Below are 25796 nucleotides of genomic sequence, written 5' to 3'. Positions count from 1 at the left end.
CCATATCTTCCCATCCCCTCCCCTCTCTGCGTTCCGCAGAGACCGTTCCCTCCGCAACTCCCTGGTCCACTCGTCCCTTCCTACCCAAACCACCCTAACCCCGGGCACTTTCCCTTGCAACCGCACGAGATGCAACACCTGTCCCTTTACCTCCCCCCTCAACTCCATCAAAGGACCCAAACATTCTTTCCAGGTGAGACAGAGGTTCACCTGCACCTCCTCCAACCTCATCTATTGCATCCGCTGCTCTAGATGTCAACTGATCTATATCGGCGAAACCAAGCGCAGGCTCGGCGATCGCTTCGCTGAACACCTGCGCTCGGTCCGCATTAACGCAACTGATCTCCCGGTGGCCCAGCACTTTAACTCCCCCTCCCATTCCCAGTCTGACCTCTCTGTCATGGGCCTCCTCCAGTGCCATAGTGAGGCCCGCCGGAAATTGGAGGAGCAGCACCTCATATTTCGCCTAGGCAGTTTGCAGCCCGATGGTATGAACGTCGACTTCTCCAACTTCAAATAGCTCCTCTGTCCCTCCCTTCCCCTCCTCCTTCCCAGAGCTCCCTCTATCTTCCTGTCTCCACCATTATCCTTCCTTTGTCCCACCCCCGACATCAGTCTGAAGAAGGGTCTTGACCCGAAACGTCACCCATTCCTTCTCTCCCGAGATGCTGCCTGACCTGCTGAGTTACTCCAGCATTTTGTGAATAAATCGATTTTATACCAGCATCTGCAGTTATTTTCTTATGTCACTCCATTCATAACACTTTCTAGAGCCCTACCATTTACTGTGTATATCTTGGCCTTGTTTACCCTCTCAAAATGTATCACTTCAAACAAGTCAGGATTAAATTCCGTCTGGCCTTGTTCCACCCAATTTTATCAGCTAATCTATGTCATGCCTTAAACTAAACAAACAAAACCAGTTGCCTCATTGTCATTATTCCCTCGAAATCTGGCTAGGGTCTCCCTGTCCATATCTGCAGGTGACAATCAATTTGCCACATTTTCTCCATTGACAACTTGCACACACTGAAATCATACCTCATGCAAGTTAGATGGTTGTAGTTTTTCGAGGACAGCCATGCAATCCCAGACCATCAAAGCAGGACTTTGTTGGGCCAATATCAGGCTACTTCTCCTATGACCCTCCTCCTACATTTGGTTAGAATTAGGGATGCTCACAGATGATTAGTCAACATTCAACTCCATTGGCAATCCATGCCTGCATTCAAAAAGACTTTGACATCGTTCAGACATGTGCAATAAATGCCAGGCAAGGAGTCTCTCCTAGCAATAGAGAGTCTAACTACTACCTTTACCATTCAATGGAATTACCATAATTAAATCTCACATTCCCGTTCTCAGACCCCTTCTTTACTCCTTATACACCCACGACTGTGCAACCAAGTACAACTCCAATTCACTTTACAAATCACAATCACAATCACAATAAAACGTTATTAGCCAAGTATGTTTTGCAACATACGAGGAACTTCATTTACCATACAGTCATAACAATAAAAAGCAACAGGACACACAAAATACATTTTAACATGAACATCCACCACAGTGACTCCTCCACATTCCTCACTGTGATAGAAGGTGAAAAAAAAGTTCAATCTCTCCCTTCATTGTCCTCCAGCGGTCGGGGGCTCTAACCTTCCGTTGACGGGATGATCTTAATCCAGTAGCCGGCGGCGAGCCTTCCTCATCGGGGCGATCAAGCTACTTCATTGGGGGGGGGGGATCTCAGCTCCCCCGCGACGGCGATCTACCCCGGGTCGGGACCAGTCGAACCTCGTGCAGCTTTTGGAGCTCCCGACCGGTCTCAACCCGAGACTGCGAGCTCCTGATGTTAAAGTCCGCAGGCTGCATTGGAGCATCGGTCCTAGGCAAGGGATCGCAGGCTCAGATGATAAGTCCACGCCCCCACGGGGACTCAAGGTCAGTCCCAGGCAAGACCTCCAGCTCCGTGATGTTCGGCCGCAGAGCGAGCAGAGATACGATCCGGAACACAATCGCATCTCCGGCAAGGTGAGAGATTGAAAAAACCTTTTCCCCGACCCCATCTCCCACCCCCCACATAAAACAAACCAGAGAACATTTACACAAACTTTTAAAACTTACCAAAAATAACAAAAGAGTTTGAAAAGGACAGACAGACTGTAGGCGAGGCAGCCATCGTGCGGCGCCCCCTGGTGGATGACAACACCATTGTGGGCCAGCTTTCAAATAATGACAAGACAGAGTGCAGGAAGGAGATAGAGATCCTCATAATCTGTTGGCAAGACAACAACCTTTTTCTCAAAGTCAGCAAGACAAAGAAGAAAGTGATCAACTTCAGCAAGCGTAGACATACCCTGGTATACATTGACAACGCTGAAGTATAGTTGGTTGAAAGCTTCAAGTTTGTAGGAGTAAATATACCCAACAACTTGTCCTGGACTACCCATAACAAAGCAAGGTCCAAGAAAGTACACCAATGCTTCTACTTCCTTAGAAGGCTTTGGATGTTTGGCATGTCCAAAACAACTCACACCAACTTCTACAGAGGTGCCATAGAAAGCATTTTATCAGAGAATTATGGTTGCAGCCCAGACCATCACACAAACTAACCTTCCATCCATTGACTGCATTTACACTTCACGGTGCCTCGGCATGGCCACCAGCATAATCAAGGACGAGTCTCACCCCGGTCACTTCCTCTTCTTCCCTCTCCCATCACGCAAGAGGTACAAAAGTGTGAAAATTCATTCCTCCAGATTCAGGGACTGGATTGAGTTTCTTCCCTGCTGTTATCAGGCAACTAAACCATCCGATCACTAACTAGAGAGTGGTCCAGAGCTACTATCTACCTCCCTGGAGACCTTTGGATGATCTTTAATTGGACTTTACTGGACTTTATGTTGCACTGAACATTATTCTCTTTATCATGCATCTGTACACCATGGATGGCTCGATTGTAATCATGCATAGTTTTTCCGCTGACTAGTTAGCACGTAATGAAAGCTTTTCACGGTACCTTGGTACACATGACAATAAACTAAACTAAACTAAACCATCAGCAACCTGGATGTCACTATTGACCATAATCTCAACTGGACCAACAGCACAAAATACTGTTCGCACAGATCATAGCTAGGTTTCCTATAGCAAACGATATCTCTTGACACCCCAAGCCCTTTCCACCAACTTTAAGGCACGTCAGGAGTATGATGGAATGAATACCACTCCACTTATTTGGAAGCATACAGCACCAATAACTTTCAATAAGTACACCATCGAGAACAAAGCAACCCACTTGATTGGCATCTGGTTGGCAGACAGGAAGCAAAGAGTAGGAATTAATGGGTCCTTTTCAGACTGGCAGGCAGTGACTAGTGGGGTGCCGCAATGGTCAATGCTGGGACCCCAGTTATTTACAATATATTAATGATTTAGACGAAGAAATTAAATGTAACATCTCCAAGTTTGTGGATGACACAAAGCTGGGTGGCAGTGTGAGTTGCAAGGAGGATGCTATGAGGCTGCAGGGTGACTTAGATAGGTTGGGTGAGTGGGCAGATGCATGGCAGAAGCAGATAAATGTGAGGTTATCCACTTTGGTGACAAGAACAAGAAGGCAGATTATTATCTGAATGATGTCAGATTAGTAAAAGGGGAGGTGCAACGAGACCTGGGTGTCCTTGTACATCAATCACTGAAAGTAAGCATGCAAGTACAGCAGGCAGTGAAGAAAGCAAATGGCATGTTGGCCTTAATAGTGAGAGGATTTGAGTATAGACAATAGACAATAGACAATAGGTGCAGGAGGAGGCCATTCGGCCCTTCGAGCCAGCACCGCCATTCAATGTGATCATGGCTGATCATTCTCAATCAGTACCCCGTTCCTGCCTTCTCCCCATACCCCCTGATTCCGCTATCCTTAAGAGCTCTATCCAGCTCTCTCTTGAATGCATTCAGAGAATTGGCCTCCACTGCCTTCTGAGGCAGAGAATTCCACAGATTCACAATTCTCTGACTGAAAAGGTTTTTCCTCATCTCAGTTCTAAATGGCCTACCCCTTATTCTTAAACTGTGGCCCCTTGTTCTGGACTCCCCCAACATTGGGAACATGTTTCCTGCCTCTAACGTGTCCAACCCCTTAATAATCTTATATGTTTCGATAAGATCTCCTCTAGGAGCAAGGAGGTCCTACTGCAGTTGTACAAGGCCCCGGTGAGACCACACCTGGAGTATTGTGTGCAGTTTTGGTTTCCTAATTTGAGGAAGGACATTATTGCCATTGAGGAAATGCAGCGTAAGTTCACCAGGTTAATTCCCAGGAAGGAGGGAATCACATATGGCGAAAGAATGGGTCGACTGGGTTTGTATTCACTGGAATTTAGAAGGATGTGAGGGGATCTTATAGAAACATAAAATTCTTAAAAGGATTGGACAGGCTAGATGCAGGAAAAATATTCCCGATGTTGGGGGAGTCCAGAACCAGGGGTCACAGTTTAAGATTAAGGGGTAGGCCAGTTAGGACTGAGATGAGGAAAATTCTCTGCCACAGAAGGCAATGGAAGCCAATTCACTGGATGTTTTCAAGAGGGAGTTAGATATAGCTCTTCGCACTAACGGAATCAAGGGATATGGGGAGAAAGCAGGAATGGAGTACTGATTTTGGATGAGCAGCCAGCACTGCCATATTGGCTCAAAGGGCCGAATGGCCTACTCCTGCACTTATTTTCTATGTTTCTATGTTTCATCCCATCGACCGCCATTACCATTAAATGCCTCTACCACCAACATAGTGGCTGCAGTTATTCTTCCAGGAAACTGCCCAAACGTACAACCCCTAATACCAAGAAGAACAAAGTTGGTGCATGGGAACACACCATCTTCAGCTACCCCTGCAAATCATGCACCGTATTGAAAATATATTTATCGTCATTGGGTCTAAATTCAAAAACTCCTTTTCCAACAGTATTGGGGATATCTTGTCATGACAACCACAGTGGTTCATAAAAGTACCACTCACCACCACTTTTTCAAGAGCAATTAAAGATAGGCAATAAATGCTGGTGTTAACAGATTCCCAGATTCTGAGAACAAAATTTTTAAAAAACTTCTGAAGATCGTGACTCTCATTTTGATTTTTTTTAAATGAAAGTTCCCTGAGCATGACCATTGATAAATTTATTCAGTCATGGAGCACATCCAAGTTAAACTTGTTCCTGTACTGCTTGTGTCTGTTTCCAGAAAGAATTGCTGGATAACTACCAGAAGTTGAAGCAATGGCTGAATTTTGTTTTACCTCTCCAGGCTGACGTCTAGTGCTAATCTTTATACTGTCAAGTTCATCCAGGCTGAAATGAACCATCTTGACATGTTCAAGGATTTGAGCTTAGAATCCTCTTGGTATATTTTATTCGTTCTACTTTTGTATACTTTGAGCCATTTGGGAATTGAATCCTGTTCTTTCTAATTCATCAAAGTTTTTATAAATCACCTTTTTTGACTGCGCTCTGTGATTATACTCTGTGCATTGAAACTATTCACAGTTCTTACCTTTCCCCATGCTTCAGAAACTACTGCATCATCATGTGGCCCTGATATTGGCAGACAAATGTGTGAATGTGAGAGACTGATAAAGCAGGCAAAAAAACCATGGATGGTCAGAGATCCCACAATAATGAAGAAGATAGGTGGACAGACCGGTAGTGTGGAGGAAACAAGGAATCTGCAGAAGGACTTGGACAGGTTTGGAGAGTGGGCAAAGAAGTGGCAGATGGAATACAGTGTAACAAAGTGTGCGGTCATGCACTTTAGTAGTAGGAATAAAGGTGTAAACTATCTTCTAAATGGGGAGGGGATTTAGAAATTGGAGATGCAAAGGGACTTGAGAGTGCTGGTGCAGGATTCCCAAAAGCTTTATTTACAATTTCAATTGGTAGAAAGGAAGGCAGATGCAATGTAAGTATTCATTTTGAGAGGTCTATTAAATTTGAGATTATAAAAGCAGAGATGCAAAGCTGAGACTTTATAAGGCACTGGTCAGACCGGATTTGGAGTATTGCTAGCTGTTTTGGGCCCTATATCTGAGGAGGGATGCTCGGTGTTGGAGAAGGTCCAGAGGTGGTTAACGAGAATGATCGTGGGAATGATTGGGTTAATATATGATGAGGATTTTATGACTCCTGGCGTGTACTCGCTGGAATTTTGGCCAAGAGCCATAAAATGCTCATCATTTACCAGTACTCATTGGAGTTTAGAAAGATGAGGGGTGAATCTCATTGAAACTTGCTGAATAATGAAAAGCCTGGATAGAGTGGGTGTGGAGAGGATGTTTCCAATAGTGGGAGAGTCTAGGACCGGAGGCCATAGCCTCAGAATAAAAGTACGTACCTTTAGAAGGGGATGAGGAGGAATTTCTTTAACCAGAGGGTGGTGAATCTGTGGAATTCATTGCCACGAACAGCTGTGGAGGCTGTCATGGGGTATGTTTAAAGCGGAAATTGACAGGTTCTTGATTAGGACGGGGGTCAATATTTATGGGGAGAAGGCAGGAGAATGGGGTTGAGGTGGAAAGAAAGATCAGCCATTATTGAATGGCAGAGTAGACTCGATGGGCCAAAGGGCCTAATTCTACTATGATTTATGAATGTCGAACCTTGTCAGCGGTTTATCTTGTTTCCTGTCCAACAGCTAGTCAAGCAATAGACGAAGGAATTAAATGTAACATCTCCAAGTTTGTGGATGACACAAAGCTGGGTGGCAGTGTAAACTGTGAGGAGGATGCTATGAGGCTGCAGGGTGACTTGGATAGGTTGGGTGTGTGGGCAGATGCATGGCAGATGCAGTATAATGTGGATAAATGTGAGGTTATCCACTTTGGTGGCAAGAACAAGAAGGCAGATTATTATCTGAATGGTGTCAGATTAGGAAAAGGGGAGGTGCAATGAGACCGAGGTGTCCTTGTACATCAGTCACTGAAAATAAGCATGCAGGTACAGTAGGCAGTGAAGAAAGCTAATGGCATGTTGTGAGAAATTTTGAGTATTGGAGCAAGGAGGTCCTACTGCATTTGTACAGGGCCTGGTGAGACTGCACCTGGAGTATTGTGTCAGTTTTGGTCTCCTAATTTGAGGAAGGACATTCTTGCTATTGAGGGAGTGCAACATAGAATCACCAGGTTAATTCCCAGGGTGGCGGGACTGACAATAGACAATAGACAATAGACAATAGGTGCAGGAGTAGGCCATTCAGCCCTTCGAGCCAGCACCGCCATTCAATGCGATCATGGCTGATCACTCAATCAGTACCCCGTTCCTGCCTTCTCCCCATACCCCCTCACTCCGCTATCCTCAAGAGCTCTATCCAGCTCTCTCTTGAAAGCATCCAACGAACTGGCCTCCACTGCCTTCTGAGGCAGAGAATTCCACACCTTCACCACCCTCTGACTGAAAAAGTTCTTCCTCATCTCCGTTCTAAATGGCCTACCCCTTATTCTCAAACTGTGGCCCCTTGTTCTGGACTCCCCTAACATTGGGAACATGTTATCTGCCTCTAATGTGTCCAATCCCCTAATTATCTTATATGTTTCAATAAGATCCCCCCTCATCCTTCTAAATTCCAGTGTATACAAGCCCAATCGCTCCAGCCTTTCAACATACGACAGTCCCGCCATTCCGGGAATTAACCTAGTGAACCTACGCTGCACGCCCTCCATAGCAAGAATATCCTTCCTCAAATTTGGAGACCAAAACTGCACACAGTACTCCAGGTGCGGTCTCACCAGGGCCCGGTACAACTGTAGAAGGACCTTTTTGCTCCTATACTCAACTCCTCTTGTTACGAAGGCCAACATTCCATTGGCTTTCTTCACTGCCTGCTGTACCTGCATGCTTCCTTTCATTGACTGCCTGCATGCTTCCTTTCATTAGATGCAGGAAAAATGGTCCTCTTGTTGGGGGAGTCCAGAACCAGGGGTCACAGTTTAAGAATAAGGGGTAGGCTATTTAGGACTGAGATGAGGAAAAACGGTTTCAGCCAGAGAGTTGTGGAATTCTCTGCCACATAAGGCAGTGGAGGCCAAATCACTGGATGCATTCAAGAGAGAGTTAGATATAGCTCTTAGGGCTAATGGAATCAAGGGATATGGAGAGAACGTAGGAGCAGGGTACTAGTTCTGGATGATCAGCCATGATCATATTGAATGGAGGTGCTGGCTCGAAGGGCTGAATGCCCTACTCCTGCCCCTATTTTCTATGTTTCTAGCTTGTTTGGTAGCCTGCTGGCTGCTACTAGGGACAACTCTTGGAGAAATGTCAATGTTCTGGACTTAGGCTGGTATGACAACCAATCATGGGAGAAGGTAGGTCATTAGGGTGGAGGTTTGTTTTAGGTCCATAGTGCAGAGTTAGTGTTTGTGGCAGCTAAAAGGCTATGTTCAGCAGAAGAGAGGTTAAATGCTTCTGAGTCCACAAGGAGCGCTGGAAGGCCACCAGCCAGATCCTAACTCCCATTCACTGGTAAATTTGCCAAGCCCTGTAAACCCAGATAACAGCTGTAAAAATTAAATGGAACTCACAACTGCACAGCAGGAACCTATTTTAAATGTATTCCTTAAGTCTGGGATAGTTTAAAATTCAGCTTCATAAAAATTACAAAGGGTAAAAACATTGAGGGTCCAGAGTAAAATTCTACTTGATTTCTTTTATAATTTTGAATTTATACAACTTATCAGAGGATTAGAAATATCAACCCCCACATACTTAAATATCTACTGCCAACAAATTTTACTTTCCTGTTTGCTTCTAAAATCTCTTCAATGCATTCTCTGCAAAAATAAATAATGAATATGAATTGAATTAACTAATGAAGCAAACAAACTCAATAAAAAGCATCCACCTATGTAATAAAGAGCGGCTTTGCACCCCCAGCAACATCTTCACATATCAGTGACTGAGCAACCCTTCAAAAAATCCTCAGGAGTTGCAGCCATAATAATTCTGATTTCTCAATTTGCGTATTACTAATAGCACTTCATGCAAAGACTGAAAACATTCGTTTTATCGTAAAAATGAATGGACTCATAACCATGTCTCTATAGAGCTTGGAGCACTGGAGGCAAAGAGTATTATAAACATAACATTACATAATGGAAAGATTTTTATTGATATGCTCAGCTATCAAGACAATTATAACTGTCGTATCAACTCAGATATAAGAACATAAAATAGTACAGCACAGAAATTGACCCTTCAGCCCACAATGTGCATGTCGAACACCGTCAGGTTAATCTTCTTGGTCTGCATGTGACCCATATCCCTCCATTCCCTGCAATTTCATGTAAAAGCCTCTTAAATGCCACTATATCTATGAATGCAATTGTGAATTCTGACAGCATCAACTTTGCTGCTATAATTCTCTAATGTTTAGATATCTCCTACATATCTGTCCTTTGTTTAATTTGTCTTGTATTAGTAACTTTGTCAACCAACCTTCATATTTAAACACACGATTTACACAACCTCAGCCTGCAACAGGGCAAACAGACAAATCTTACTAGACCATATCTTCTCAATAGAATAGAGATGCAGAAAACAAATTCTTTACCAAATAGTTCCAACTCCAAATTATCCCTTCCAAGCAAGTCCAATCCAAAGTCGCTTTATTGATAAAGAAATTGTGACTCACAAAATGATTTTAAAGCATAACTGAGAAAAGCAGTGCAATTTCCTGACAGCATAATATATATTCAAGATTCAAGATATAGACAATAGACAATAGACAATAGGTGCAGGAGTAGGCCATTCAGCCCTTCGAGCCAGCACCGCCATTCAATGCGATCATGGCTGATCACTATCAATCAGTACCCCGTTCCTGCCTTCTCCCCATACCCCCTCACTCCGCTATCCTTAAGAGCTCTATCCAGCTCTCTCTTGAAAGCATCCAACGAACTGGCCTCCACTGCCTTCTGAGGCAGAGAATTCCACACCTTCACCACCCTCTGACTGAAAAAGTTCTTCCTCATCTCCGTTCTAAATGGCCTACCCCTTATTCTCAAACTGTGGCCCCTTGTTCTGGACTCCCCCAACATTGGGAACATGTTATCTGCCTCTAATGTGTCCAATCCCCTAATTATCTTATATGTTTCAATAAGATCCCCCCTCATCCTTCTAAATTCCAGTGTATACAAGCCCAATCGCTCCAGCCTTTCAACATACGACAGTCCCGCCATTCCGGGAATTAATCTAGTGAACCTACGCTGCACACCCTCCATAGCAAGAATATCCTTCCTCAAATTTGGAGACCAAAACTGCACACAGTACTCCAGGTGCGGTCTCACCAGGGCCCGGTACAACTGTAGAAGGACCTCTTTGCTCCTATACTCAACTCCTCTTGTTACGAAGGCCAACATTCCATTGGCTTTCTTCACTGCCTGCTGAACCTGCATGCTTCCTTTCATTGACTGATGCACTAGGACACCCAGATCTCGTTGAACTCCCCCTCCTCCTAACTTGACACCATTCAGATAATAATCTGCCTTTCTATTCTTACTTCCAAAGTGAATAACCTCACACTTATCTACATTAAACTGCATCTGCCATGTATCCGCCCACTCACACAACCTGTCCAGGTCACCCTGCAGCCTTATTGCATCTTCCTCACAATTCACACTACCCCCCAACTTAGTATCATCTGCAAATTTGCTAATGGTACTTTTAATCCCTTCGTCTAAGTCATTAATGTATATCGTAAATAGCTGGGGTCCCAGCACCGAACCTTGCGGTACCCCACTGGTCACTGCCTGCCATTCCGAAAGGGACTCATTTATCCCCACTCTTTGCTTTCTGTCTGTTAACCAATCTTTATTTGTCATCCAAAAAACAAGTGTATATATATATATATATATATATATATATATATATATATACACATGTATATGATGCTCTTCTGTATCCTTTGATAATAATCAAATCCCTTTATTTTTTAATGCTTCACAAACAGACACAGCCTAAATATGCATAGCAGAATTATTATTCTTTGAATTAAAAGAGCCGGCAATCTCACATAGTATTCGTAGCTCAGCAATGAAAATTATAAATGCCAAATAAAGTGCAGCTGTATTAGAATGAAAATACAGCAAAGCAAAGCAATTCATAAAGATATTGTCAAATAAAAATGCACTCTGAGCGTTTAGATGGGATATTAGTCAAGCTGATCAAAACAACTTGATTGAAAACAACTTTTACAAAGGAGGTAGAGGGTCAGCAAAGTGGCACAACTATTAGAGTTGTTGCCAAACAGATCCAGCAACTGGGATCAATACTGTCCTCTGGTGCTGTCTGAGTACAATTAGCATATTTTCCCTGTGACCAGGATGTCAGGGGCTTTGGGGAGAAAGCAGGAGCATGGGGTTAGGAAGGAGAGATAGATCAGCCACGATTGAACGGTGGAGTAGACTTATTCACAAAATGCTGGAGTAACTCAGCAGGTCAGGCAGCAGTCGTAGAGTAGGAGGGCAGGAGAAATCACAGAGGGGGAGCTCGTAGAGTAGGAGGGCAGGAGAAATCACAGAGGGGGAGCTCGTAGAGTAGGAGGGCAGGAGAAATCACAGAGGGGGAGCTCATAGAGTAGGAGGGCAGGAGAAATCACAGAGGGGGAGCTCGTAGAGTACGAGGGCAGGAGAAATCACAGAGGGGGAGCTCGTAGAGTAGGAGGGCAGGAGAAATCACAGAGGGGGAGCTCGTAGAGTAGGAGGGCAGGAGAAATCACAGAGGGGGAGCTCGTAGAGTAGGAGGGCGGAGTAGATAGGTGGAGTAGACTTGATGGGCTAAATGGCCTAATTCTACACCTATCACTTATAACCTTATGACCATGTGCATTGTCACCCAGGGCGCCCCGTTTCCTTCCACTTCCCGAACAGTGAGGGTTGGATGATTAACTGGTCAGTCTAAATTGCTCCAGGTGTTGTTAGTGAGTGGTAAAACCTAGAGAGAGCAGATCGGTGTGGGGAGAATAAAATGTGATCAGTGTAGGACCATTGCAAAATGGGTGCTTGATGGCCACTACGAACTTGTAGGTCCACTTCCCTTGTTGTATGGCTCTATGAAGAATGTGGACCTGAATCCTCATCAAATCTCACTCTCAGACATTTTTTGATGAAGTGTGGAAAGGTTTTGTATTCCTAACAATTCCCATAGGACTTTTCTGTCAGTTAATTACTTCCAAATTGTGGTTACAGTATGTTGTTGGCAAAAGTAACAACCAATGCAAGGATCCCCTGAAAGGATCCCCACAAACAACTGAGAGTTTCAGTTGATGTTAGTTGAGGAATAAAAGTTGGCCACAAAACCAGGAAAGCTCTCTGATCTCCTCAAGAAAAGACACAAAATGCTGAAGTAACTCAGTGAGTCAGGCAGCATCCCTGGACAACATGGATAGGTGATGTTTTGGGGCGGGACTCTTCTTCAGACTGATCTCAAGTTGTGCCAATGGGTTTCGACATTCATTAGCAGATGGACAGTGGGTTGAAGAAGGATCTTTGATCTAAAACTTTAATTCTGTTTCTCTTTCAACAAATGCCATCTCATGTGCTGAGTATTTTTCTTGCATTTTGTTTCATTTCCAATGTCTAGCATCTGCAGTTTTTAAATTTTGATTTACTCTCTCATCTTTAGGAGAATACGGTCAGCAACTCCCTACATACTGTCTTGAATTGTAAGCCTAGATTACACTTTTAAGTAGCTAAATGAGGTTCGAGACCACAATGGCCTTCCTGAGAGAGAACAAGACCATAACTCAGGCAAGCTGTTGGATGGGAGAGGAAGTATATGAGCTATAGGTCTCTGGTGGCCATTGCATACAATATTTAATGTGATTGGGAACAACTCTGTATAAATTCAGAACTATCCAGCCAAACCTTAAGAATATTACTCATGAGTATGCCATGAGGATAAACAGTGTTTAAAACAATTATCATGGAATATACTAGATGCATAAAATTAAAAGTTAAAAGTCTGATTCACAGCAAAAATATTTCATAACCTCACAGAAAGAAGGGAAAATAAAAACTGTGCTGAATACAATGTCGGTCAAAAAAAGGAATGGAAAGCCAAGAAAATCTGAAAAATGATACAGCAAGTAAATGTGCCAAAAAATCCTTCCAATACAGGAACAGCAAAAGAGTAGAGCAAAATCTAAAACCCTATGTGGCAAATGTAGAATGGAAGATGGAGGAAAAAATAGCTGAATAATTTTTAAAATTTTCCATAAGCATGTTCAATTCATTCGAGAATACAAGAAAAGTTACAATAGTTTTTGCAGAATTGGTTGCGTGGCCCTTCGTGGGATATTTCCTTTTCAGAGGAGATTGCCTGATAAGGGTGTGTGGCAATAGTATATATTAGAGATCCTGTACTTGTTGTCTGGATGAGGCAACCATGAGAGTGTGTTTTAAACTTCCATTTTATACGGTCATGTGAATGGAATTGTTTAAAGCTACAATTTGATTTCAGTCTTAATGTGAATTGAATGACCAGTCTGTGTGAAATGCATTGGTATAGTTCCACAGATCCTCTAATTTATGTCATGTTGGATATGGCCTGCCCACATCATAACTACTGTAGTAGATAATCTCTTTGTAGCTATGCAGTTATAGGGTTAGTCTTTCAGCATATAAAATAAAATCTCTTCAGACAAGACACTAATACTTTTGTTCTAATGACACTGAAATTTTTTTTTTGCTTAATAGAGGATAGATACTGAGTAATTTTAGACCTAATCTAATATAAATTTAGCTTTAGAATTACCTTGCTTTTCTGTAAAGAGTAACGTAATTCCCACAGATTACATAATTTCTAATTAGAAGTAATTTAATGTAACACCAAGTCCTTGCCCACGTTCGGATCAAAGCTGCAAAGAAGTCGATTGGCAAATTGAGTGGCTTAATTTTAATTGAGCATTATTCTGCAATTCAATATAGAAGTACAGTGAGAACAGCAAATAGGACTGGAACCTTTAGCTAGTGAGTCCAATGTTTAGTCTAATTTATTATTGTCACGGTACCGAGGTGCATTGAAAAACTTTTGTTTGCATGCTATTAATTAAAGAAAAGACTAGACATGAATATAATCAAGCCATCCACCATGCACAAAGGATAAAGGCCACAACATTTAGTGCAAGGCTAGACCAAGTGGACCTGATGGGCCCAAACCCCTCTTGCATTGGTGCAGCACCCTCTCCTCCCCCCCCCCCCCCTTCCTTCTCCCCTCCCCTCCCCTCCCCACCCTCCCCTCCCCCTCCCTCCCCTTTTCCCCAACCCCCTCCCCTTCCCCTCCCCCCAATCCATCCCCTCAACCCTCCTCATCCTCCCTCCTCCCCTCTCCCTCCCGATCCACCCCTCCCTCCACCCCCTCCCTCTCCCTCCCTAGGAGATAGATATAAACTTTAAAATGTGAATAACTTTCAAAATATAACACCGATTTCAATTAAACTTCTTCCATTAGCACCAAAGGGACGACAGTGAGTAAGGTGGGCCTAAAATTGTCATGCTATCGTGTACCGTTTTGGCTGTAGTTAAGGAACAAACAAACAAACAAACGAGTTTTAGTATATAGATGAAGTCTGATAAATTCCAATTAGAGATAGTTCAAAGGTCTCCAATGAGGAAGGTGGGAGGTCAGGACCAGAGTCAGGCAGTTACAAAAAATCACATTACAAATTCCAAGCCAGATCCAGCAGCGGGCAAATCTATACACTAAAACTCATTTGTTTGTTTGTTTGTGATCGAACTACAGCCAAAACGGTACATGATAGCGTGACAATTTTAGGCCCACCTTACTCACTGTCATCGCATTAATGGTAATGCAAGTAGTTTTATTGAAATTGATGTTATATTTTTTGTTATTCACATTTTAACGTTTAAATCTATCTCCGGGGGGGGAGGAGGGAGGATAAAGGGGGGTTGAGGGGATGGAGTGGGGGTGAGGGGGAGAGGAAGAGGAAGAGGGAGGAGGACGGATGGACGGGGGAGCAGAAGGAGGGAGGGGAAGGGAGGGAGGGGGGATGAGGGAGGGGGGGAGGAGGGAGGGAGCGGAGGGAGGGGGGGTGGAAGGGGAGGGGGAGGGTCAGGGAGAGGGGAGGGGGAGGGAGGGAAGGGGTAGGGAGGGGGAGAGGGAGGGAGGGGGAGAGGGAGGGAGGGGGGGAGAGGGGAGAGGGAGGGAGGGGGGGAGAGAGGAAGGGTAGAGAGGAGTGGGGGATGAGAGGGTGCTGCACCAACGGGTCCACTTGGTCTAGTAATTTATAAAGTTAGCAAGCACTAAATTTGTTTTGTTTTTAAAAACAATTAATAAACAAGATTTTGGAGGCAAATCAATCAAATGTAAGGGGCTTGGCTCTTGTAACATAAAAAATCCTTGTAACATATTTTCAGAGAGATATCTCTCAGAATCCAAATAAGATAGATGCTTCAGAGAGCAGTAACATGAAAAGTAATATTATACAAATTCTAAACAAAGAGTGTGGTACTGCTCATGCAAACTCAATATTTCGTAAAAATGTGATTACATTTGTTATGTTAAAACGTTATTAAAAATATAGAGTTAAGTAGAAGACAAGGGTGTTTGATGAAAAAGTAATAAATTCTAACACATCTGAAAGTGTGCACTTGATGGATGTACCGATGGGCATCAGTGCCCATCACTGTCCCCATATCCCACCCACCAAACAAAGCTAAAAAATTCCGTTTTGTGAAAAAGAAAGGAAGTGGATATGAAAGTGGGATAGCAGAAGTAGTTGGAACAGGTGATCAATGGTTGGCGTGGACTTGGTGGGTCAAAGGGCCGGTTTCTATGCTGTATATTTCAATCAATCAATTTAGTTAGAGAATATAATAAGGACATGAATCTTACCATTAGTCCAGGGTCGCCTTTTATACTTAGTTGTTCTTCAAAAAATGGGTCAACGGTATAACTTTCCATCCCAAAGGTTTGGTATCCATCTGTGGCAGCAGGTGTTACAGTCAAGACAGTGTAGGTACCCCTAGAGTCATATTGGGATGTTGATTTTGGCTCAGTGTTCTTTTCTGAAGGCTGCTTGTTATGCCCTCGTGGTTGTTCATCCTGTCTTTCCAGCAATTTTCCCGCAAGTACTGTTGAGGGTTTCTGGGTCTCAAAACGACTCTCGGTGGATTGGTATTCTGGTTTCTTTTTTACTGGCTCTGTTGATGTTGGATTTGTTGTCACATTTACAGTTATTTTTGCTTTCTTTTTCATATCTGGCTCTGTCGCAATATCGGAAGATTTTGGTCCTTGCTGCTTTGTTAACCTTACATTATTTTTTTTGGTTGATTTGTCATGAGCTGTGTGAGATAGCATCATAGCAGGGGCTGTAGTTGGAGATTTGATATGTGGAGGGAGCTGGAGAAGTTCAGTGCTTGGGAATAGAGTTGTTGTTGCCATCTGTGGACGGGGAGAAGCAGTGCTCCGGCCTTGTGTTGACAACAGAGCAGGCTGGGCTGTGGTATCGAAAGATGCACGTTTCTTAGTCTGGATATTGATGTTCGGCATCGTTTGACCAATGCCCATCAAAGCTGACCTCCCTGTACAGTTGTCATCCTTTCCAGTCTTTTTATGCAGCATTAATGGGGAAGAGGTGATAACAGATGAATTAGGAAATCGTGGTAAAACAGGAAGCAGTGGAAGAAGGTTCGGCCGGTAGATGTCTGCCTGCCTACACTGTTTTTTAATATATTTGCAATAATTATGAGCTGCTTTTGCAGAGGGATAAATATCAAATTGACAAATGGCTCCTTCAAATTGAACTGAGTTTTGGTTCATTTTTCCCAAAAGAAAGGAACCATCGGGATCTAAAGAATCTTCCTTTTTGAAATGCAAATTTGCATTTGTGCGATTCTTCCCACAGGAAGTATATAGAGCAACCTTTCGGCTCCTGATGTTGATCGCCATGTGGTGCCACTGGCCATCATGAACATCATAATCAAAATTTACAGACTGTTTATGTCCTACGTACACAATGATTTTACCTGGTATAAACTGAACACCAAGCTGTAGTTTTTTCTTCTTATTTCTAACAGAAAATAAAAAAGCATTGTTGATACGATGTGAGCATAAGCTCAAAACTATGGCAAGGTTAGTGCCATATGAGGCAGGAATGAGTGCTGCAACTGGTGTTTTGATGCGTGCTCTCTGGGTGAGAATAACACCTGATTTAAAAGGAATGACCCCCTGAGGAACAGAGTGGGACGTTACAGAAGGTGGTGATGACTGTGTTTGTGCTTTTTTCCCAGTAAGGCCCAGCCTTTGGAGAATGTCCACATCTGAAAAATAAAATGAATATAAAAAATAAATCAACAATTAAGTCTGCGTAGGTGGGGTCTTTAAGTGGCTTGCTTTACAAATTGATTTGTGAAAAAAAACAAAGTTGCCTTATAAAGGTTTCCAATATTTTTTGGTTATTCTAACAAATTCAAGAATACACTATCAAAATTTGATTTGAACAAGTTTAAAAAATAGAAGCATGAATGGGCCCTTTGAGCACTTATGCCCGTGCTGCCATTCAACAGGATTGTAGCTGATCTTTTCCATCAACACCACACATGCACTAACCCTATATCCTTTGATTCTCTTCATATATAAAACTCTCAGCAATGGAACCTTCACAATCCTCATGGGAAGAGCGTAGTTTCTTCTCATCTTTGTTGCGCACCTTGACAAATGAGCTTTGGTTTAGACAACACCAACTCAACATCTATCCTGATAAGTCTTGTTACAAGTTAGGATGTTCTAATGAGATTACCTTTCATACTTCTAAACTCGAGAATATAGGTATAGTCTGCTTAATCACTCCTCATACTACAAACCCACTAGCCCAGACCTGCATTCCTTCCGTATATCCTTAAATTGGCAGAGACATCAGACCTGTTCACAATATCCTAGGTGCAATCACACCAAGGCCTTATAAAATTCCAGTCAGACATCTCTACTGCACACTCAAATCCTCCAGCAATAAAAGCCAATATACAGTTTACCCTCCCAGTTGCTTGCTAGACCAGTAAATTCAATTTCAATTATGTGTGCACAAGGACTCCTCAACAACAACATTTGCAATCTCTCACTGTTCAAATAATACTCTAAGTTTCTCAATTTATTTTTAAACATGGTAGTTGACCTTCTATATTTCTACATGAAATTTGATTTATCACATTCTTACCAATTCTCTTAACCTGAATCATTTCTACATTCATCTCACAGCCATACTAGCACAAAGCTTTGAACCATCAACAAACTTATATGTATTACACTTGGTCCCCTTACCCAAATTACAGGTGAACGTGCAGGACAACAGCATCAATGCCTACACCCCTGTGGTCCACCAAATTGATAAGCTGAATGTACAGCATTTTTTACCCAGGTTAGGTGTAATCAAGAACCTGAGGACATTGCTTTAAAGTGAGAGGGAAAAAAATTAATATGAACCTGAGAGGCAACCATTTCACCCAGAGGATGGTGGGTTTATGGAATGAGCTGCCAGAGGAGGTAGTTGAGTCAGGTACAAAAATAAAATTTAATAGACACATGAACAGGTACATGGATATGCAAAATTTAGAGGGGCATTGGCCAAATGCAGGCAAATGCGACAAGCTTAGATGGGGATTCTTGATTGGCATGGACGAGTTGGTCTGCTTTCTGTGCTGTATGACTGCCCTTGCAGTCACAGCCACCTACCCAAAAATAACTTACTTATTCCAATTTAGATTAGTTTAACCACTATTTAGCAGTCCAGCAGAGTACAAACCTCCCTACTGTATGCAATGTTAATAATATTTCAATTAGAACTAAGTTTGTCGGAAATAAAGGTAGTATAACAGAAAATTAATCATTGGAACTGAACTTTATATTTTGCGTCATTAAATGTATTAGATTTTAAATATGAAGTATGTATAACTTCTTGATACCACCAAGCACCAATTCTAATTCTAGCACCACGACCAGCATTTCATTTGGAGTGACACCTGGCACCAGTGTGGCAGGTTTCTGCCACCAGTGGTTCAGAAAACCTCAGCCCCTGGATGCATTGCTGTTCAGAGTGCTGGAAATGTGGACTTACTCAATACCCTCAATGGATATGATTTGTGGTCAGCTCTTTCTTCCTGTCTCCATTAGTTCATGCAGACATATGCTGCCCTGTCTATGACATTGTCTTGCAGCTCCATCTCAAGCAACATTGGAGCAGAAGCATTGGTGTCAAAGAGGTAATGTGGAAAATTGACAGGGCACTTCATTCAAAATCCTAGTATAAACATGCAGCAGCTTCTATTTCCCCAGCAGGTCACCAAAGTTCCCAACGGCACAGTGCAGAAGTTAGCGTCAAGTGAATCCATAACACTTTAAATCATCCAGCTTCCCTGTGAGTTGCCAATGATTTTTCAAAAGCAGTAGAATGTGACCTAACTTTATCTGGCACCAGCAAATCAGGCACTGCATAGTGGATATCATTCAGTGCATATTCTAGGTACCAAAGTTCTGACGCGTTTGAGCACATACATGAACAGTTAAGTTCTGCTATAGATAAGTTCTGCCATCCACACAATTCTCATGGGAAGACCATTCTTGAAATTTAGTCACAAAAACATTTTGTAAAACATCATCCAGACAAACCATCTTCATCTGGAAAAGCATCATTTAAAATAAATGTGTTGAAATTAGATTTATATCCTATTATTCCTGGCCAACTAAAGAAATTTTGATTTAAAGTACAGAAAAAGAAAGACCTTCCTGACAGTGTGTGGTGATGCAGAGGAACAATTGATATATTACAGTCCCGCTAGTTTCAAACACTGCAGGAAGCTGGCTATTTTTTAATGCAAGGGATACGATGGAGCCAAACCAATAAGCTAGAGGTGAAAAAAATAGAACTCTGGTTGTACTGCACATTAGAATTTATATGTGTTCCAATTTGGCTTTAATTCAATCTCTGCTGCGTAGTAAAAATCACTATAATCTTAGTGCTGAACCAATTCCTGCGAGCATAATTTACCTCTGGCAATAATTTGCACCAATTCCATAAATTCAATGTTAATATTTTCATGAGATAGTTATACAGCGCTGTGCCTCAAAATGATGAAACTAAAATGTTGAATGGCATGTATTCAGACTGAATCAGCATGTTACTATGCTATGAATCACTGAGATTTCAATGCAGAAGGTAATTTTGGCCAATGAACCCCCAATGCCAGTACTACACCGCTGTTCAAAGAACTTTAATTTTATTATCAAATTTTCACAGGGCCCTTGAATATTTTCATCTCCAGTTGTTTCATTCTGTCATCTAAACTTTACACTCTAATCCTGATTTATTGCCTCCTGTTATTATTGCAAGGCCGAGTGGGAAATAATAATTCACTCTTTAATCTTAAATGCAGTTATAATTTTGAACCAATACTCTTGCCTAAAATGTAATCCGCAGTTAAATGTGTAAAATTTTCTGCAGGTAACTTCCTAAGACATGCTCGTATGTTAATTGTCAATTATCAATTTCTCTAATGCACATGGGTGGCAGGCAAATCTGGGGGAGTTTATGTGCATATTAGAGAGAATATGTTAAGATAAATTAGTGGTGGTATAGAATTGTAGATACAACATGAAGATGCTGGTGAACAAAAAAATGACACAATGTATTTGAGTAACTCAGCAAGTCAGGCAGCATCTCTGGTGAACATGGATAGTTGACATTTCGGATTTGGATCTTTACTGAAGGGAATGCTCTGAGAGCTGGCCAAATTATCTCCTGATGAAGGCCAATGTGCTGAATGCCTTCTTGACCACCATATCTACCTGTGATGCCACTTTTAATGAACTATGTACCTGCACTCCTGGATCCCCAGAGACCTGCTATTTACTGAAGGTCCTGCCCTGGGTAGACTTCCCAAAATTCAATGCCTCACATTTATCTATAACTCCATAACCCATTCTTCTGCCCACTTGTCCAACTGATTAAGATCCTACTCAATCTATGATAACCAGATCTACCTGTAACTGTTTAAGAGTTTTAGAACTGCAGAGGAATGACTCAGGCAAGAAATATGTGGAAACAAGATAATAATGCTGATTAGCTGACATTGCAATGTTGTGCATGACAAAAGAAACAGATCCAAGGTGTGACTAAAAAAATAAGTTGCCCAATTGTTAAGTAAAACCACACAGAAAGACAAGTCTGATCCAGACAAGAACTGGTGCCAGAAAAGATAAGAATGTGCTGAGGAATGTTTGTAATTAACTACCCGTGAATACTCAGGCATAAATGTACTGTCTGTGCTCAATTCAGGTGTGTGGGACCACGAGGGACAGCAAGTATGTCGACAAACTCGGGGTGCTCTCCCACACCCTCATGTGTGTATAAAAAGGTATTGTTACTTTCTTAAGGTGTCTAATGTGGTTTGTTGTCTGAAAACGTGGATCGGACTTTAACATTGGCGTAGTCAGCAGGATCTCGCTGAGACCATCTCTGACGACTGAGTAAGCGGCTGCCATCTGGCCGGGACCTCGAAGCGAGTAAAAGTGCACTATCGGATCCATTGAGTCTGAACTCCCGAGCGAGTTCCCGGGAACGCCATGGTCCCTCATCTGAGGTAGATCTGGTTCCCTGCCGAGAACCTCAAAGAAGACAACACCGGGTAAGAAAATTTTATGAATTGATCAGTTCAAATTGCGTAACCAGTCTCAGGGAAGCTGGGGTCTGTGTCTATTAGAGAAGTAAGTTTTATGAATTGGTCAGTTCAAATTGTGTAACCAGTCTCAGGGAGGCTGGGGTCTGAGTCTATTAGAGAAGTAATTTTTTTGTGAATTGGTCAGAGCAGCCTACGTTAAACTAATTTCCCGGAGAGGAAAGTGGGGTCTGTGGTAATTTTTTTGTGAATTGGTCAGTGCAGACTACGTTATACTAGTTTCCCAGAGAGGAAAGTGGGCCTGTGGTAAATTAGTAGTAATAAAGAAGGTTGAAAATGGGACAAGCCATGGATAAGAGTGATGGTGGAGCTCCAGTACAGCACATGTGTTACTTAGACCCAGAAAAACATAAAGATTACAGACAGTTATCAACTTTGTTGACCAAGAGACTAGGAGACGAAGCTTGGCCGATGGGGGGAACATGGAATGTAGAAACCATTAAGCAGGTGGAGCAGCTGCCATGGGAAAGAGAGATAGGCAAGAAATAGAAGAAAATAATTAAGGAGTGGAAAGATGAGGCGCAAAAGAAGTGAGATGAGTCTCAGCATAAGAGTTGGATGCATAATGCAAGTCGTAGAGGGATAGAGTTACATACAAAGGAAGGCATGCTGAAAGGTTGGAATTTATTACAGGTGGAGTGCCAATGGCATGATGATCAGCTGAAAAGATTAGAGCAAGGAAAAAATGCGGTTGGCCAACAGAATTGTAAACAATTGGTAATGCAAAGACGGAAACCTAAGCAAAATAACCCCGGGGACCCCTTGTCTGGCATGGCGACCCTGTTTATAGAAGAGGGGGGTGGGGAACAAAGTCGGGAATGGTGTAGGCCACCTCCCTCATATGCCCCTGGCCACCAGTCCCGAAGAGCGGGAACTGCCCCACTAAGATCCCGTCGGGGGGCTATGGCACCCCTACAGGAAAGGGCGCCCACAGAGGAAGATGATACCAATAGTGACTGGGAAACTGAAAAGGAGGATGAAAAGGAAGGGAAAGGGCTGAGGCAGAAGAGGAAGGAGGAGCAGTAATTGAATCCATCAGTGAGAGAGTGAAACAAAAAGCGCAAAGGAAACGCGAGGCCGAGAACCAACAGAAAACTAAAAAGACTAAAAAGATAATGCCAACGAGAGCAATGCCAAATCCATTGGCTGGAACATATACACTGACTCCCGCTATGCTTTTGGAGTTGTCCACGATTCCGGCGCCCTCTGGCAACACGAAGATTCCTTACCTCTTCTGGAACACGGGTCGAATGCAACTTATGTGAAGATCTTACTGCAAGCCCTAAACCTCCCGGCACAGCTGGCCATTATTAAGTACATTGCCCATACACGCGACTAAGTTTCCCAGGGAAATGCCCTTCCTGACATTACTACCCACACAGCAGTTTGCGAATCCTGCACCATGGTCCCCACAGAACCAAAGATTCTAGTAGACAGAACGGCCTTGCCAGACATGGGTGATGTACAGTTAATGCAGAGGGACACCTCTGCCGCAAAGCGTGATCTTTGGAAACGAAAGGGCTGCGCCATGGACTCTTTGACGGGCCTCTGGCACACCCCTCTCGGACAAGTTTGTGTACCCGATGTGTTCTGCCCGTTTCGTTTAAACTATATACACTCCCTTACGCACGCTGGTAAGGAGGGAATGGCAAAAGAAACATGGTGGCATCACAAAATTCCCAAGCCTCGGAATGTGAAATTTGCAGGCAAAACCATGCCGGACAGTAAAATGTCCAAATGGAGTGACACCAATGCCAGGCTGACCCTTTGAGTGTATACAAGTAGATTTCATAGAGTTGCCACGGGCACATTGTTATCAGTATTGTTTAGTATCGTAGATTTGTTTAGTCGTTGGATTGAAACCTTGCCAACTACAAATGCGATAGCTGAGACTACAGTAACACTTATTTTAAAAGAAATTATACCTCGCTTTGGGCTACCTTACTGTTATTAGTTCCGATAACGCCCCCCACTTTATCGTAAAGATTAAAAAAGAATTGTGTCAGCATTTTAGCAATTCCACTGTGTTCACCATCCACAGGCCACTGGAGTGGTCGAGAGGGCAAATGGAGCCCTAAAGACTAATGGAGGAAACAGGGCAGAGTTGTGTTAATGTCCTTCCCTTGGCCCTCTTTGAAATGAGGGTGATCCCACACGGAGCTACTAAACTAACACCGGCTGAAATAATGTACGGTCGGCCGCTAGGTAGCCCCTGGGGTGCGACTAAGAGTGTGGAAGTTAGTTTTGACCTACATGCCCTCAGCGATGATTTACTTGCCTATGCACAGCAATTAACCCATGCCTCATCAGTCCTGCATTCCCAGGTACGAGAGGCACAGAAGCCACTACAAGTTAAACACAGGGACGAGTCCATCCTACCAGGGGACTACGTACTGATAAGGAACTGGGATCGGAGGAAATTGGGACCTCGCTAGAAGGGATCGTACCAAGTGCTACTAATAACACCCACCATCGTGAAGGTTGAAGACCACCCCCGTTGGATACATCTGACTAACTGCAAACGTATCGAAAAACCAAGAAAGGACAATGCGGCTATTGACCATCCTTTTTGTCTTGGGGCTGGCCTGGATGGGCTGGACCTGGGGAAACAATCTGTTTCTGTCTATGAGCCATGAATTTGTCCTCCACAGCAATGTGAGTGCATGCTAGGTGTGTACGCACATCCCACATAATGGTGGGGGAGGTATCCCCTCTTAACAGTATCCCTTAACAGTACTGAGATTCTGGCCTTGCACTGCTTCTGCAATAGAACAGCAAATAGTGGGTGCCGCAAGAGCGGCCAAATCCAGGGCATGTTTTTTTTTTTTTTTAAATATTTTATTTAAGTTTTAACAGAACCCATACGTTATACATTTTACATTCCTTAGTAAACAATAGTCACTGACCTATAACTTCGATTATACACGCATTGTTCTGTATTTCAAGGGCATGTTTAAAGGATGGTACGTCCCCCCTTTCAAACCAGGTTGGAAGAAAAATGTGGTCAGGATTTTGGAAATAACACAACTTAAATTAGCAGATCGCCCCTACAGCCCAGTTAACACCACTTGTTATTGTAGCACGGAAGGCCACGGAGTATACTAAGGGAACAGCACCTGCACCAAGGTTAGTGCTAGGGGCCCGCCCCGTCCACTAAATGGGACGTATTTTGCATGCGGATCCTGGGCATACCCATGGTTGCCTGGTATGCTGCCCGGGGATGTGGTGAACTGGGAAAGGTTGATCAACCCAAACCATAACTGGAGGGGATGCTGTTATCTGGTCTTTGTGTCCCTCACATGCGAGCTGTGCAACATCTAACTGAATTGTCTACCCCCTTAAGGGCCAAGCGAAATATATCTGAATCAGAGTGACTCTGGATGATCGCCTTCCCATTCTACGGGACAGCCCGTGCCTCACAGGAATTGATTAAAATGGCCTCTGCAATGGAGAAATTGGCCAACGAAACTGCGGACGCCTTTGCGAATACACAAAAGGTCCTCTCATCCATGACAGCTGAAATGGTTGCACTCTGCACAATGGCCCTGCAAAATCGTATAGCCTTGGATTTCATTCTGGCTGAAAAAGGAGGGACCTAAGCTATTATAGGGCAAGAATGCTGCACCTATGTCCCCGATGAGTCCTCTAACATTACCAACCTAGCTGCCCACATATCCCAAGAAGTTAATAAAATCAGGGAAATTGAGAGCCAGATGCATGGCTACAGGTGGCCATTTAGCTGGTTCGGTCTCTGGGGGCCCGTACCACATTACTGCTCTATTTTTCTATTTATAATTGCATTAATATTTGTAATACAATGTATCTGACCACTCTGTGCTTCGCGGGGACTTTAATTGTTGTCATATAAAGATAAAAGGAGGGAATGAAAGAGTTTTAAAACTGCAGAGGAATGACTCAGGCAAGAAATATGTGCAGAACTGATGCCAGAAAAGATAAGAATGTGCTGAGGAATGTGCTGAGAAATTACCCGTGACTACCCGTGAATACTCATGTATAAATGTACTGTCTGTGCACAATTCAGGTGTGTGGGACCATGAGG

The 25796-nt window shown here is 43.1% G+C and overlaps 1 protein-coding gene across 1 annotated transcript in view; it reads right to left on the bottom strand.

Annotated features, from left to right (window-relative positions):
* The window catches only part of LOC144608367 (uncharacterized), a 334350-nt gene that overhangs the window by 263544 nt on the left and 45010 nt on the right, over positions 1-25796 (bottom strand). Inside the window, 1 exon segment of the mRNA XM_078426045.1 lies at positions 15903-17329. Coding sequence (XP_078282171.1) covers positions 15903-17329 — 1427 coding nt within the window.

The sequence above is a fragment of the Rhinoraja longicauda genome, chromosome 31 (genome assembly GCF_053455715.1).
Source record: "Rhinoraja longicauda isolate Sanriku21f chromosome 31, sRhiLon1.1, whole genome shotgun sequence".
NCBI classification, from domain to species: Eukaryota; Metazoa; Chordata; class Chondrichthyes; order Rajiformes; family Arhynchobatidae; genus Rhinoraja; species Rhinoraja longicauda.
The sequence above is the reverse complement of the archived record's forward strand: the minus strand, read 5'-3'. Positions and strand labels throughout refer to the sequence as shown.